General features: G+C 55.1%; 4 protein-coding genes across 4 annotated transcripts; 3 read left to right on the top strand and 1 right to left on the bottom strand.

Moving 5' to 3' along the window:
• Positions 1-960: 960 nt before the first annotated feature.
• On the top strand, positions 961-3,241 carry CLUP02_02591 (uncharacterized protein; the record flags this gene model as incomplete). The annotated part of the gene is made up of 9 exons (XM_049281622.1): positions 961-1,256; positions 1,348-1,562; positions 1,618-1,727; positions 1,985-2,227; positions 2,285-2,437; positions 2,496-2,550; positions 2,606-2,786; positions 2,853-3,127; positions 3,183-3,241. The coding sequence occupies 9 exons, from the start codon at positions 961-963 to the stop codon at positions 3,239-3,241; spliced, it is 1,587 nt and encodes a 528-aa protein (XP_049138765.1).
• A 1,140-nt stretch (positions 3,242-4,381) lies between these two features.
• CLUP02_02592 (uncharacterized protein) lies at positions 4,382-7,695 on the bottom strand (the record flags this gene model as incomplete). Its single annotated transcript, XM_049281623.1, has 15 exons — positions 4,382-4,503; positions 4,596-4,697; positions 4,845-4,996; positions 5,050-5,099; positions 5,161-5,311; positions 5,371-5,417; positions 5,599-5,901; positions 5,984-6,070; positions 6,132-6,177; positions 6,336-6,661; positions 6,733-7,074; positions 7,130-7,282; positions 7,347-7,402; positions 7,464-7,525; positions 7,619-7,695. 15 exons carry the CDS (start codon positions 7,693-7,695, stop codon positions 4,382-4,384), a joined length of 2,076 nt encoding a protein of 691 aa, XP_049138766.1.
• Positions 7,696-7,723: 28 nt separating this feature from the next.
• Positions 7,724-9,997, top strand: CLUP02_02593 (uncharacterized protein; the record flags this gene model as incomplete). Its single annotated transcript, XM_049281624.1, has 3 exons — positions 7,724-8,503; positions 8,556-8,883; positions 8,934-9,997. The coding sequence occupies 3 exons, from the start codon at positions 7,724-7,726 to the stop codon at positions 9,995-9,997; spliced, it is 2,172 nt and encodes a 723-aa protein (XP_049138767.1).
• Positions 9,998-12,512: 2,515 nt separating this feature from the next.
• Positions 12,513-14,042, top strand: CLUP02_02594 (uncharacterized protein; the record flags this gene model as incomplete). The annotated part of the gene is made up of 1 exon (XM_049281625.1): positions 12,513-14,042. One exon carries the CDS (start codon positions 12,513-12,515, stop codon positions 14,040-14,042), a length of 1,530 nt encoding a protein of 509 aa, XP_049138768.1.
• Between the last annotated feature and the right edge of the window lie 928 nt (positions 14,043-14,970).

The following is a 14,970-nucleotide window of genomic DNA, read 5'->3' on the forward strand; positions in this document are numbered from 1 at the left end:
CCGCAGTCTGCTCCCAATGGAGCGCTTGTTTTTGCCCTATCAGTGGCAAGTCCACCGTCATATTCCACCTCAGCTTTGGGGGTCACGAACATACGCAGTATGGGCCATTTCGAGGTGGGTGTAAGTGGGCCTCGGGGTGTCTCTTGCCCTTTTCCCCTGGTTGTCTCTGTATTTTTTATTTTATTTTATTCCCTTGCCAATCTTGGTTGGCCTTGCTGTTTTTTTTTTTGTTTTTTTACCCTTGCGCGGCGCCTTGTCCGCCGGCGGCCTTGGTCCAAAGAAGAAGCCCCGGCCACGCCCCGGCCGAATCCCGGCGTTTTGTCATTGAATTCTCCTTCCGCACCTGGGCACTTTCGGTCCGTCGCACCTTTACCAACTGCGCCTGGCTGATGTCGCGATAGCAACCCAGACCAGGATGACTCAGGAAATGTCTCCATATCGCGCTTTTTTTTTCGTGACTTTTTTATCCGCCGTCGAGCATCGTGCCCAATCATGCCTTTATCTTACACACATCCCTCACTAATATCTCGCAAAATCCAACTGGGCTTGACCCCCCAAACTCCACTTCCCCGTCCACCCTTACCAGCCTCCAGCCACCTCCAGGCTCCGCTGCGCCAGATCTCATCCACTACATAGTATGTAAATCTCCAACTTGTTTATAGCGGTAGTACCATATTGTGAAGCCTCTCGCGCACATGCTTTTCAATGGCATACCATCCTTTCACCCGAGAAATCCAAAGCTCGTGAGTGAGCTATCATGTTCCGTAAACTTACCTCAATCCCTCGGGATACCTCGACCCAAGGTAGTCGTACGCCCATTTCATCACCCCCGAAAAAATGACCATCGCACTAGTACCCGCAAGCTCCAAATGCCGTTTCTCCGAAGGGCCCCGAGCTAGAGCACGTCTTATCTCGGACTTGAGGAGTTCCTAGGTCTGCTTTTTAGCGTTGCTATGTGGCATGGAGTCGTTCTGCCCGAACTTGTTCCCCATACCCGACCACTTCCCGAGCCCCGAATCTGCACTCCATCCGGCCGAACGTCCCGGTCAATTCCTCCCCCTTTGCCCCCAATCCGGCAGTCCGGGCCCTCGTCTCGAGGTCAACGCCCACCGTCCCCCGGAACCATCAAGGTGCCCGTGCGGCCCGGTGTCTCCACTATTCTCCTTCTCTCCGAGGCCATCGCCGAAACCGTCGGACTTAGGAATTCTGGAGAATGGGACGGGACTGGCAGGGAGGCACGCGACGAAGCCCATCCAGTCTCCTTCCTTAAAAGCATCAATCCCCGAACATCTTCACGTGGGCGTATGCTCTCCGATGTTTTTCTTCCTTCCTCATCATCCCGTGAAGGCTGCCGGGAATTTCCGCCATCAACCTTCCTACATCAAAACATGTGGTGGCTGCTAACAAGTTGGATGCCACAACCGCCTCGGCCAATTACGGCCTTCTAGTAACCATCGCCTCGGCTCCTGTCAACCACTCCCCTTACTTTGTCCTGTCGCTCATCTGCTCTCCTGACCTTCCAACCTGGCACCTCCATACCGCACATGGCCCAAGACACACTCGTGCGTTGTTCCTCAAAGCACGTTGTGAGACTGAAAGTTCCCTCACACTACACAGCTAGCGTCGTCTCCACAGCTATCATCCAGAGATGGGACTGCACTCTCAGCACATGCTCGAAGCTGATGGCCGAGGAGAAGAAGGGTCCCCAAGCGGCTCATCGGCAACATGTGCAGATTAGGAAAAGTTTCCTTTGCTGCCTCTGAGCCAAGCACACTCTGTACGAACCGCAGCCTTGGGGGGAAGGGGAGGGGACGGGGAGGAAATAGGATCGAGCGGGTAGGAAGCTAGTGTGTCGGCAGTTTTGTGATTGCGCGCGCGCGGAAACGAAACGGGGTGTCCATTTCGGCACAGCGTATCTTCTCTCTCTCCCTCTCGATGCCCGGGCCCGAGATGCTGAAACGCCGCAAACCCAACCCGCCAACAGCAGGTGAAGAGGGAAGATAAAAAGAGGAGGCGCCGATGGGATGGTATGGGATGGGATGGGGGTGGTCACTGTGCCTTGTGGTGGATACTGAAGCCGACGGCCAAGATGAAACAGGGTTCGTGTCTGACTTACAAGCTCACACAGGAGAATGTGGGCCAAGACCTCCAGAGAGCCGAGACTGAGAGGAACTCGAATCCAGAGGCCTCGCAGACGGAGCACCACCATTGCACCAGCAACCGCCTGGTTTGACACAAAAACCGTGATCGGATTTTGATACGGGCGGCAAGGCTGTGGATGTAGTCGTGGTGCGGCTGCCAAAACCCCACGGTTTCCAACATCATGCAATTCCTCACACCGCGGAGTGTTCGCTTGCGTGCCGTCTTATCCTCGCGAGCTTACGCAAACCGCGGCCCCCCCTCATCGTTTGATCACGAACAATGTCCGTCGGACAGCGTCATGACGCGAAAGCTCCCTCACACTCCAGCTTGCTTCCATGAATCCAATCTGATAGGCGCTTAAGCGCATGACATGGACCCAGTGCGGCGGCAGCGAGCTGAACCCGCTGCGTTATGCCGGCAGATGTGGGAAAAAAGAGGGCGCCCATTGAGGATGGACCACAAGAAACTCGCACCATTGAAAGGTCTCGACTGAGTCGACCGAGGACTCTCGACTCATATCTTGCAATCCACTTTCGTTTCGTCGATGGTGTAGCGAAGCTAGCTCGTCAAGTTGAAAGGTCAATGGGCCCCATCATCATGATCATCATCTACCTCCAAACGAATAGGGTCGAAACGGCCGGCAGGTTGAGCAGTACGTAGCCTCGCAACATACATGCCACACTTCCCTCGCCAATCTTGCCGTGTGCCAGTGTGATAAGAGACAGAGGGTGGAGAGGGGGAGAGAGGAAGGAAGCCAAGCTGAGAGCCTTGGGCGGGTGCCATCCATGCATCCATCGCAAGGCGCGGCGGCTGCACACCCGAGCTCTTGGTAAGAAGATCGTGAAGCTTGGCAGGCGAGACATCGGGGTAGCCAAGCCGCGGAGGATTTGTCAAGCGAGCGTTGATCCCAGCAACTATGGCATGCCTTCTCACTACCCAGGAACGAAATCTGTTTGGATCCTTCAACAGATTCTCTGGGCAAAGAGTCCGCGTATATTAATTTCAATTTATTGTGAGGGAAGCCTTGAGAGCCTTGGTAGCCTTGGTTGAAGAAGGTTTCCCGCAGCTTTGGACTTGTGAGGCAGAGCACGGTTGTTAGATAATATGATTAGATCTCTGCCAAGCCTCCGCCTTGGGCTTCTCGTATGCATGCGGCGTAGGCCTTTCTGGCGAGCGGTGCCATCTTTTTCAGGTATACGAATTATGAGGCTCAAGCGCCTCGGGAACATCGTACAACCTCTTTGTAGTAGAGTCACGCGAGCTGGCTTTTTGGATTCTTGGAATACGTAGTTTATGGGTGAGGAGAAGAGAAGCCTCTTTTGATACAAGCCGAGAAGCTCGCGTAGAGCGGAACCTTCATCTTCGAAAACGACCAGCGGCTAACGAAGGCCAAGAAACCAGCACGATCAAGCTTCTTTTCGTTACCCTTCCTCCCTCCTCGTCAAGATCCAATCAGCAGGCTTAGCAAGGTAAAAGGCAGACGGAGGAGGTGTGGTTTTTTGGCTCAGATCCGCCCCCCCCCCCCGGTCGACAAGTTTCCAGATGCCAAGATGGGAGCTTAATTGCCCTGTTGGATTTTTCTGTGACAAGTCTTGCGAAGGTTGTTGCAGGTTTTGGGCGCGTTGGCAAGGTACGAAGTAACGAAAGAAAGAGACAGAGGCAAAAAAGGTTGAGATGAAAAGACTTTTGAGGCGAAGAAGCAGCCAAACACGGGGCGACGAGGGGTCCCGGAGACAGGTGGGAACCGGCTCGTCACGGCAAAAAAAGGGCGCAGCACGACGGGATGTGAAGAGGTGTGTGATGGTGTGTAGGTGTGTAGGTGTGCGTGTGTGACGAGGGGAAGGGATGTTCAGGTTTCGAGGGTTCGGCCGTGCGGCCGTGAGATGAGGCTATAGCATGGCTCCGGGGCCAATAGCAAAGTGCCCGGCCTGGAGAAAATATTGAATTGGGGCAGAAAAAGAGCGACGAGTCACTAACAGAGTTGCACGCTAGTTGATTACCTTACTCTTGTTGCCCAGGGGCAGCACGAACGAACGGAACGAGGCGAGCGGGCAACCTTACGCAGGTAGTTAATTGACTCGTAGAGAATTAGCCTTACGGGGAGAGGAGAGGAGGAATGTTGAAAGCAACAAATTGAAGCGGGGTTGGGAAATTATCAATAGGATAGTTTTATGAGGCTCTTTGGTTCCTGGAAAAGAGTTAGCTTTTGTTCAATAGCTTTCTCGTTTATTCCACCCCCTTACAGACTTTCATTGGTAAAGAAGCCGAGACTAGTTCGCTGGGCGTTTTGCCCAGAGAAATGCGTTTCCGTTAGCCAGATCTGGCAGGTGAGGGAACGACAAGGGGAGGAGGGGGCCCAAGCTGATATAGCAGTAGTAGAGTTAACTATTGGGGGCATTTTCGCGTCCCTTTCTTCCATGCAGCTAGGTCAGGTAGGGAGAGCATGAACCAACGGCACGAAGTAGGTAGGTAGAGCCTCATCGATGATCCTGGGCGAAGCTTGTGCGAGGTGAACGCCACTTCCGGATGATGATCGCGCGGTTCAACGGCCGAGTCTCAGGGTTTTCCAGAGGACAGGGTTCTTGGTCAGTAGACTTCCGTCATTCTTCTCTGAAAGGGGAGGGATGGGGAATAGGTTCAAGAAGGGGTTGAGGGAATTAGGTAAAGTATTTCAAACGTGACTTTTTGACGATGATGCAAACTGTCGAACACAGCTTTCGGCAAGGCGGCAAATTCGGCAACAACGGCCATTTCAGACTTCCAGTTCGAGCTCCTGAGCTCCTTTCCTGGGCGAGGAACGGGTGTTGATGATGATGATGATGGAACGACAACAACAAGGTGGTGTTTGTCCGTACTCCGTTCTGCCTCTGCCTCTTCCTATACATCCTCATCGCCGGCCGGCCTCACCAGTGATCCTCCCCGAGGGCCTTGGTCAGCTCGAGTGTAAGTGGGCTTTCCTGGGACGTTGGTGTGTGGAATGTGGATACAAGATTGCATGGTCATACAGTACTTCCAGACTCGGAGCCCGGAGGACGCCAAAACAGCGGCGTATAGATCAACCAGCGCAGTGCGAGGAATCCGGGCTCGAAGAATCAAAGCCCGTCGCTGGTTCGGATTCCCCGCTCTAGAGGCTGTCATTCGTCGGCCGGCGCGGTGGGCTAAGCAAATTCTGGCGTCCGTCATTGAATGAAAATGATCCATCCCGCTTCAACGCCGTTTGGATGTTACACATCAGTGCGTCGGGCACTCTCCCGCGAGCCAGTGCCAGCCACCATCTTGATTGAGTGACCCAGTGAGAGGGGCTAGGCCTGAAAGGTTCGACTAGCTCATGCCCAAGGTAGGTAGTCTTGCCCAGCCTTGGATCAAAAACGGGGAAGATGGGAAGGGGAAGAGTCTAGAGAAGGGGGGGGGGGGCCTGGAAGGGGAAAGGGAGGGGGGGAAACTCGGGAGAAAGACTCCCTGAAGGCTTTCCCGGTCCGCACCGGGCCCTCCCTTGTCCTGAAACCCGCTCTTTCCCACGCTGAGACGCATGGTCCCCTGCAAGTGTCGTCGCAGATTTTCGTAGAACTTGCAGACCTTCAGCGCGCTCTGTTGTCCCCCTCCTCCTTGAGTCCTCCCCCCAAAGGTCCCAATAGACCCCTCAAATGCCGGGTCCCGACTGGAGGATACGTCTCGCGCTAACAGATCCCCCGCATGTGTCTCGCCGTGGGATGGTAGCGACTCGACATTCCAGTACCGTCCCAATTCGGCTCTTCGAAACTACAGCTTCGACAGCGGACTGGCAGACCTTTCTACAGCTGTCTCACGTCTACAACACCTCACACGCACCTCACAGGCTCACAGTACATGCTCCGTATCGTACATTACCAACTTGGATGCCCTTCACTAGACCCCGGCTACGATCTTCACCACGGTCATGCTGCAGACACTACTGTAGGTGTGTGTCATCCCTGTTCTTCTCTCCCCTTGATGCCCACACCTCGACCAACTTCTCTCGACTCTCGTTCGCCGACGGCCAGTTTATTACCCACAGCTCTTGAGGATGAAGCAGAGACGACGAGACGTACCGATGAAGAAGCTGGTCCCTCTCCCCCCCATCTCAAGTCTCGTCTCTAGACTTCTCCTACCGTCCCCTGGAAGAGCGTCCGTGTTCTCCTTCAGGCTTCAACCCCCTCCGACCCAACTTCTCCTACCGCCGGAGCATCAATGGCCTGCTCTGGCAATGATTGACACCTAACAAGCTTCGGCGCATCTCGTCTGCTCTCTCTGCCCACTGGATCGACTCGATGGGCGAACAGTCCATTCCAGACACCTTCCACCATCCATGCCTTGCCTGCCTGTGCCGGCCAGGGTCCCTGTTGTCTACGTTGTATAGAGGCACACGAATGGATACTGGACTGGCCACCGCGTCTGTGTCTGAGTCTGGTCTACAGTACGGGGCATTCGTACGGACCAGACGCCAGGGGAATGGATACGGGAAGAAGAGACCAGACCATGCTCCGTTCTGCGTAGCCGTACGCTGAGAGCCTACGAGTAGTAGAGGGGGGTGGACCTTCCTCGACCTCGTTCGCCCTCGCCGGGTTGCCGCACCTGTCTTTGGACAGACTCTCGATGCGAATCTTCTGCTCTGTACGGGTACTTGTCCAAGGTGATCTGTACTCGGAAAGTCGGCGGTGGCTGGAACCTGTTGCTGATGCCACTGATGCTGCTGATGCGACGCAATCGTGTTCGGCCCTGCACGTCAGTCCAAGCAGAACGCCTGTGCTTGACGTTCGGATATTCAGAGAAAGGGACGAAGAAGATGGCATCACCAATATACGCAGCCAACGTACGCAATAGGACCTGCGGCCATGACCAATTCTGCCGGCCTGACGTTCTACTACCACCTAGTAGTGCTAGCCTAACAAGAGTCTGAAGTCGTCTTGTCTGTCCCTGTGGCACTGGCATGACAAAAAAGTCAAACCCGCGCGACTGACCGCTGACATACTCGACGACAGCTCGATCCACGGACCACCCACTGGTGCGCCGCACCCATCGGCTTTCGCGTGCCAGTTCCTGCGCCAGTCCTAGTCAGTGCTGGTGCCCGCATGGGGTGTCGTGGGTGTCTGGATCTATCCCTGAAGCATCTCGGGGGGGGCATCTGTCATGCAGCATGGGTCTCCCCGCGAATGATGGATAGATGATCGACCCAATCTGATACATACTGTCGCCTCTCGCTCGGCTGGCTTCTCTTCTTCCCTCCCTTCTCCCTCTTCTCCCTCTAGTGCCTGACATCTCCGCCAGTTGTTTGGTGTTCACCACTTTTTTCCATTCTTCCATACCAAGGCCGGCCTTATTTTTCATTTCAATTCTTTTCTTTAGACCCCTTTGCTGGCACTGACGTCTATTCATTCGTGTGTTTGTATTCTTCTGCCTTCTCTCATCCGCTCTTCGCAAACCGATCGAGTATCCTTCCAACACCGATTCAGCCGGTCACAACTCGATCTCGAATAGTATCAACCAAGGGCCATGGCCGGAAGTGATTGACAAGAGGAAAACCTTGGCGACTATCATCGGTCCGGAACGGATAGGATAGGATAGGATGACAGGAGAGGAGGGAATGGCTCCTCACGCAGTGCCACGGGCCCAGAAGCCCTCCAAGAGACGTGCACCACCCGCCAACATCGCCGTACCGCCTTTGCTTTGGGATCGCGATGCCGAGTCTGACGATGAGTACGCCAACCAAGTGAGAAACGCCGCAGGAGGCGTATGGAAACGGGCCATCAATGCTGGACGCAGGTATGCGGATTCGGCAGTAGACCGTCGCTCAGACAGCGACAGCGACGATAAGGCGCGGAAAAACCAGCTCAAGAACCCTCCTCCCCAACAACAACAACAACAGCCTCCTTCAAGCCCGGACACCCCAAGGGCTGTGAGGCCGTCCAACAATGTGGCATCAGGAAAGTTGCCTTTGGCAACCCTCCGTCCGCCGCCCGCATCGATTCGTCCTCCTCCGGCGGTCGTTGCCGCACCGGCTGTGCAACCGACTCCCGTGAGAACGACACCCGCTGCTACATCGAAACCCCCAGCTGTACAGGTTCCAGTCTATATTGAACAACCTCAAGAGACTTACGCACAACCGCAAGAGACTTTCATCGCTCATCCCGAGATTCCCGTCGAGGCACCGGAGCGTCCTCCCACCCCGCCGCCACCACCACCTGAAGAGCCCGCACCACCACCAGTTCTCGCTCCGGCTGAGCCTGACCCACCACCACCACCTCCGCCTGAACCCGAACCCCCAGCAGCGCCGCCAGCTACCATGACTGTTACGGCGCCTCCTCGAACCGTCACCCTCATCTCAACCATGAAGCAACCGGATTCGGTGAGTTATATGAGTTCAGGAAGTATCGTTGAACATGACTGATATAGAACAGCCCAAGAAGCCCAAGTTCACTCCGTCACCACCGCCTCCTCCAGTAATTACTCCCACTCCTACAGTCCCGCCTGCAGTCATCGCGCCCAGTGGGCCCCTTGCCCTGCCCCCTTTGCCATCGGTTGATCCCTCAGCCCCGAGGAAGGGTATCGATGGAGAGAAGCACTCGACGCCTACCATCACAGCCACTCTCGCCTCAGCGGTACTTCCAGCCGAAACCATTTCGGCGTTGCCAGGCTTGGCCAGTGGTGGTTCCAGCAAGGATGATGGCAGACCGCCAAGAATGAACCCCGAGACAGAGCATGCCCTCATTGCTGTTGGCTCAATAGGTAAGCATCAGAGACTGGAATATACCCTCACAGACACTGACATGATGCAGGATCATTCATCTTCGCGTCATTCCTTGTGTGGATTGTGTGGAGGACAATGAAGAGGGCGGGGCGTATGAGAAGGGAAAGGGAGTCTGGCTACCAAGGCGACAGGCCGGGTGGCATTGGCTCAAAGATTCCCTTCTTCAAGGGATCTAGCGGATGGGAAAACCTCGATGGACGACGAAGCGAACCACCTCAGTACGAGAAGGGACAGCGAGGAACACTACGCCTGGACACGGGGTTCTATGGCCCCGACGGCAAACCCGCTCCTTACGTTACCAACGGCACATATCCTGCCAACTACACAATGTCGCCAGCTGATAATCACGGCAGCCCCATTCACCAGAGTCCTACAGGCACCATCCCCATGAGGATGAACAATGTCAGTGGGCAAGGCACATACAACAGTCAACAAAACCCGTTCAGCAATCAACAGAGCGCTTACACAACCCAAGTCGGCACGTATGACAGCCAAACCGGGACATACATCAGCCACGCGCCTAGTGGGTCCCTTACTCACATTATCGGACAGTACGGCAGCCCGACAGATCCCAACCTGACATTAAGGTCAGGCGTGGGCGCCGGTGCGTACTTTAACCAGTCTGAGCTCGCCCGCCAGCCCTCGGATGCCTATGACCCGGCTAGGCGTCAAGTCAATCGGGCCAGCGAGCTTTCGTCCATCTCTTCTGGCTTCGGTGATGGTGACATTATTGTACCCGGAATGCCTGGCATGGTGCTCCAGCCGCCTCCCCCAGTGTCACAGTCACTGAGAGCCAGTCAGAACGGCGTCGGTCGCTTCTCATGGATGAGCAAGACGAACCGTGAAACAGTATACACAGAGGCCAGCGAGGACCTTCCAGCGAGGTTCAGGACGGTCGACAGCTGGGTCAACCAACAGACCGGCCGCGTCAAAAGAGCACAAGCCAGGCCGGAGACGGACGAAGACATCCCGCCCGTGCCGGGTCTACCGGCCGGGACAGGCCAAAACGGCATGCCGCCTGAACCCCAGTTTACCATGATGATGCCGGACGGGGAGGTACCCCGGCGGCCTGATTTGGGGCCGAATGCGTAGTAGCTTCGCCCAACAGACGTGACCCGGACACAACACACACAAGAGGCAACTTTTCTTTGTTTTCATACCCAAGCATGGCGCGGATTAACAGGATTCGAACGAGGTGGAAGGGAGGAAGGGCAGTGGGAGGCTGGGAGCGGGTTGTAATACCAAAGGTCATATCACATACACACGCTTTGACACAAAGAGAGAGAGCGAGAAAGAGACGGGAGCCGAGAGGCGATCGCTTTGTACAAACAATACTTTTTCACACACACAAACACGACCGAACAATATGTACCCATACGACTTCTGCAAATGCTTCCTTCTTCAAGCCTGGCGCTTGGGTGGCTCTGCGGAGTTAGACATCTTTCACATAGCGCGTGTTCTTTCTTTCCCCCATTGTACAGATATGTTTTGACGGAGAGATGTGGGTGGCTGTTGGGGGAGTGTTGAGGCCGGAGTGCTAAGACATGTGGAAGGTGATGATGGTGTATGTTGTAGTATAGTGAGTGGTGGGTAGTGGGAGGTAGGATGTAATCCAAAAGTAAAACAATGCATACGACTTGTTAATATTGTTGACCTGTTTATTGATACGTGAGGAGCACCCATGGAAGTGAGGACATCAAGAAGTCGATTCTCTGGGAAAGGGTTTGGATGGGGCGGAGACACTCTTTCCGCCAGACTCTGAGATCGTCAGGCACCCCGTCCCCGTTGCATAGGCGGGTGAACGCGTTCGCCAAACCTAGCCGCAAGCCTTTTGGTGGAGTATGAGTGTGCGACTTTGATATATCCCTGCGTATAACACGGTCGCGTACTTGGCAAGTCGATGGAGAAGAGATCTCTCTAGTGGCTTTGGGGGGGTTTCCCACAGCGTTGCAGTGAATGCGTGAGTTACTGGGGAAGAAAAAAGCCAAGAGGTGGCCGGCATGGTGATGATGAGGCCTTTTCGCCATCGTGCGTGGCTGCGTTCCTAATCATGTGCAGGTACGCAGGCCTCCCGGATGTTTTTTTTCTCTCGAGCTGTACATACACTCTCGCCTTGTCGACAATCGTGCGAAGTCTGAGACGTATTTAATCGCCATGCGCTCAAGAAGAGCACAGTCAACAAAGGTCGCGGTTCTGTGGGACGCCGAGGCACACTTCACCAGACTTACACTCTCGAATCGAGACACCAAGTCCCGAGTGGGAAGCAAAGCTGACGAAAGCACATTTGGGCCGCAGCCCGACTCTGGCATACCTTATACCGTGTAAGCGAGACCCGGCGTTGCTTTGGCTGCAAGGAAAATGGGAGAGAATTAGAGCCCGTCGATCAAATAAGCGAACGGGCGAATCACTCGCGTCTCCGTCAAGTTTGCACTGCAAAAAGTTGCCAAAATAAGAAGCCCAAAGAGAGAACCCTTTTGACAGGTTCCCCACCATTGGCCGCGCGTTTCGGAAGGGAAACGGCACGGTTTCCAATGGCAAAGAAACCGTTGCGGGCCTCGGATGCGCTTGAAGCCTTTGAGCGTGGGAATGGAAAGCGCCTGCACAGCCGCACGCTACGTACCCGTCCTGGCGAGCTGACGAATCGGCAGGCTGACTTTGCACACTTTTTTGTCAACGTCCTCGAGCGTTTAGAGACTGGGAAATAATGTGGTGTGGCGGAGCGGGATTGATGTGGGGACTGAGCCCGTGGCTTGTGTCCAATCCGAGGGGCTGGCGGGGCAGCTGTTGACGTATCTACCTACTGCGAAAGGTACAGGAGTACATTCTTTTCCTGCTGCGGTGACCTGCACCTGCCACCATGCAATGCGTGCCTCTAGGTATTAGTTGGTGCTCTCAGCTAATGGGACTTCTAAGTGGGTGCATGCGCCAGGCTTCCATCTTTCTCCCAAGTCCCTCCTGCTGCAAGTTCGGTGCGGTACCACACCTTCTTTCCCACTCCACGCTTCTATTCTTCACGACACGAACCGGTCACTTTTGCCAAACCAGGCTTCAACCTTTTCCCACAACCGGGTGCCCTGCTCTTGTACATACTTGGCTTGCAATCATTTTGACTTTCCTGTACCTCGTCTGATCAAGCTTACGACAGCTTCTATTGTCATTTCATCTCTCTTCTTCGACAGAATCCTTTTGGGTCTTTCGCTTCCCTACGCAAGGTAGTGGGGCTCTTTACTGCATACCTTAGATCCCGCGGATAGATTCGTACGTCTGCGTATAGGACTGGGTATACTACGGAGTAGTGACCTATCCCTTGTCTTTGGATCCCAGAACACGCAACATAAGAAAAAAAGCCAAGGCGGACGGGTGACGGACGTATTCAAGACTCAGCCCACTTGACCTCGCACACCCTTGAGGCCCAGCACACTTGCCTTGCCAGCCTGACCCTTTTTTATCAACGCTGTGTCCCCTCCCCCTCCTCCGAAACACCTACAAGCGGCGCAGGAAACGTCACTTCTCTACCTCAACACCAAAACACCCAACAAATTTAACTTGAACTTCTTTCCTCGAGCGAGCCCGTCGATCGCTAATACAGCCATCGGCCGCCGCCAACATGCTCGACGAGAACCTGCCCACCTTCCACTTCCGCCCCTCCTCCGATAACCCTCAGAACACCATTCTCTACTTCACTCACCAAGGCTCCGACCCAGTGCCAAATTACGTTCTCAAGCGTGCTGACCCCGCCAACCCGGTCGCCCGCAACAAGTACGCCGCTGCTCTCACCGACATCGCTTCCCAGCAAATCGTCTACGCCGAGGTCCTCGTCGAGCCGGAATGGACGCAGCCGACACTCTCAGCCGCCGAGGTCCGCGTCCAAAATGGCACCCCGGCCCCGCCACAACCCATCTTGCCCGACCAAGTCACGCTCCAGCTCTACAACCCGGACTCGCAGGTCGTCATCAAGATGAAATCCGGAAGCTGGGGCAAGTCCGACAGCTGGGAGTTTGAGATGCCCGAGCAGAGCTTCCGCGCACCGAGCGCCAGCCTGCTCGATCGATCTTCTGATGATCCACCTATTAGCGATACCGTCCCCAAGGTCGTGTTCCGCTGGAAACGAGACGGCAGATTAAGCAAGGATATGACGTGCTACATGGTCGGCAAGAGCGTCGCTGGCAAGAAAAGCAAAGAGCCTGATATCACGGTCGCCATGTTCAAGGACACAAAGCACGAGAGCGCCGTAACCATCTACGAGCCCAACCTGCAGCGTGTGGACGTGGAAGACCGCAAGGGACTGGACATTGTCCTGCTGCTCGGCGCCGAGGTTCTCCGCGACCTGTTCCTGAACCCCAGACAGAACGTCTTCAACCTGACGGCGACGCCGCCCCCCACGACCGGTCGGCGCAAGAACTCCAAGCCACCTCCGGTGTCCATGGCGCCGGCACCACCCGCAGCTGCCATGTCCGGCGCCATCGGCAACAAGCCCGCCTCGCCCCCTGCACAATCCATGAACAATGGTCCTCCCAGGCCCAATGCTCGCCAACAGTGGGAGATTGACAACGAGACCAAGCGTTTACAGGCCATGGTAGCACAGGAAGAGCGGCAGGCGCGTGAGCGCGAGCGACGGGACGCTGAGGAAGCGAAGCGCATCAAGAAGATGCTCGATAAGGAGGAAGCCGACCGCCGACGCAAAGAGGCCGAGATCGAGGCCGAGACGGAGCGACTTCGCAGACTCTATGGCGTCCCGCCTAGTCAGTCGAACCCGAATTTACCACCGCGCCATCAGCCGCCGCCCGGAACCACGCCGGGCTCGTGGCACGTGGCGCCGGCGCAGCCACCGCGGCCCAACAGCGCGGGACCGTATAACGGGCCCCCGGGGACCAGCGCGTATCGTCCGCAGGTGCGATTTGCGCAGCCGCCGCCGACGATGAGTGGTGGTGCGTCGTCTCAGCCGCAACAACAGCAACGGTCGCAGTCGCAGTCGCAGCAGGCCGGCCGTGGGAAGCTTCCGAACCTCATGTCGGGACTGCTTCAGGGACCTTACGCGAACCCGGCTGCCAGCGTCAGCAACTTCTTCCATCGGGACCGGTCTGAGGAAGAGGAGAAGAAGCGAAAGGTCGCTAAGAAGAGGAGTGTGCATTTCTGAAGGAGTACTGTAGTCTCATAGGATGTGGGGAGGGGTATCAAGTCCCCTTCTTCACTCTGCCGATGTCGGTGGCATCTTCTTTTGGCGTTTGGAGGGATTATTCGAGCATTCGTTAGCATCCGCCATGTACCGGTGGCCTACAGGGCTAGCATGGCAAGTCTTTTCACATTTATCGGCGTCAGGAGGGGATTTCTCTGGACGGATATACCATGTATCAGTATTTGGGCATATAGAATCACGAATTTTATGATCAAGGCATTTCAACTTTCTTTTGAAAATCGTGTGTCGTATGGGTAGCTAGTGAGATGTACTCTATTGTTCTAAAGCTGCGAAGATGATCATCCCTGAGGCTGTGGAGATTGACGTGAAGTGTTCGCGGCTTCTCCATGAAATCATCATGCATCTATACCTTGAAATTCCGGACATCGCTGCCCAGAAGACCATCACCGAGTCACTCAGAGCATCAAGCAGGGCATGTAGAAACTCCTCTAGTCCTCCACCTCTTCAAGATTCTTTGGCTTCCCACCTGCACGGCCATTTCTTCAACTTGAGAGAAAGAGGAATGCGTGCACATGTTCCTTAAAAGAAGTTTGATTCATCATCCCGTTCTCTCTTTTTGTACTTACACCTTTTACTTTCCTGAAAAGGGTGCCAATAAGAGAAAGGGTTTCCACTGCAGTGGAACGTCAATCAGCTTGCCTGCTTGCGTCCCATTCCAGACAGACGGCCATGAAGGTTGCAATTAGATGGTCAATTCCCATACATGATTATTATGCCTCCTCCTTACTCAGGTACAAAGAAAGCCTTCAGACATGACTGAACGTGTACGAACGTGGCTGTTCGCAACTGTTCATGGCCAGGGTGCTGGGGATGTTTCTGAGGCATAAATGAGCCTTCCTGCTTCCCAGTCTTCTTACGATGATCCAAG

The sequence above is a fragment of the Colletotrichum lupini genome, chromosome 2 (assembly GCF_023278565.1).
Source record: "Colletotrichum lupini chromosome 2, complete sequence".
In the NCBI taxonomy this organism is placed as follows: Eukaryota; Fungi; Ascomycota; class Sordariomycetes; order Glomerellales; family Glomerellaceae; genus Colletotrichum; species Colletotrichum lupini.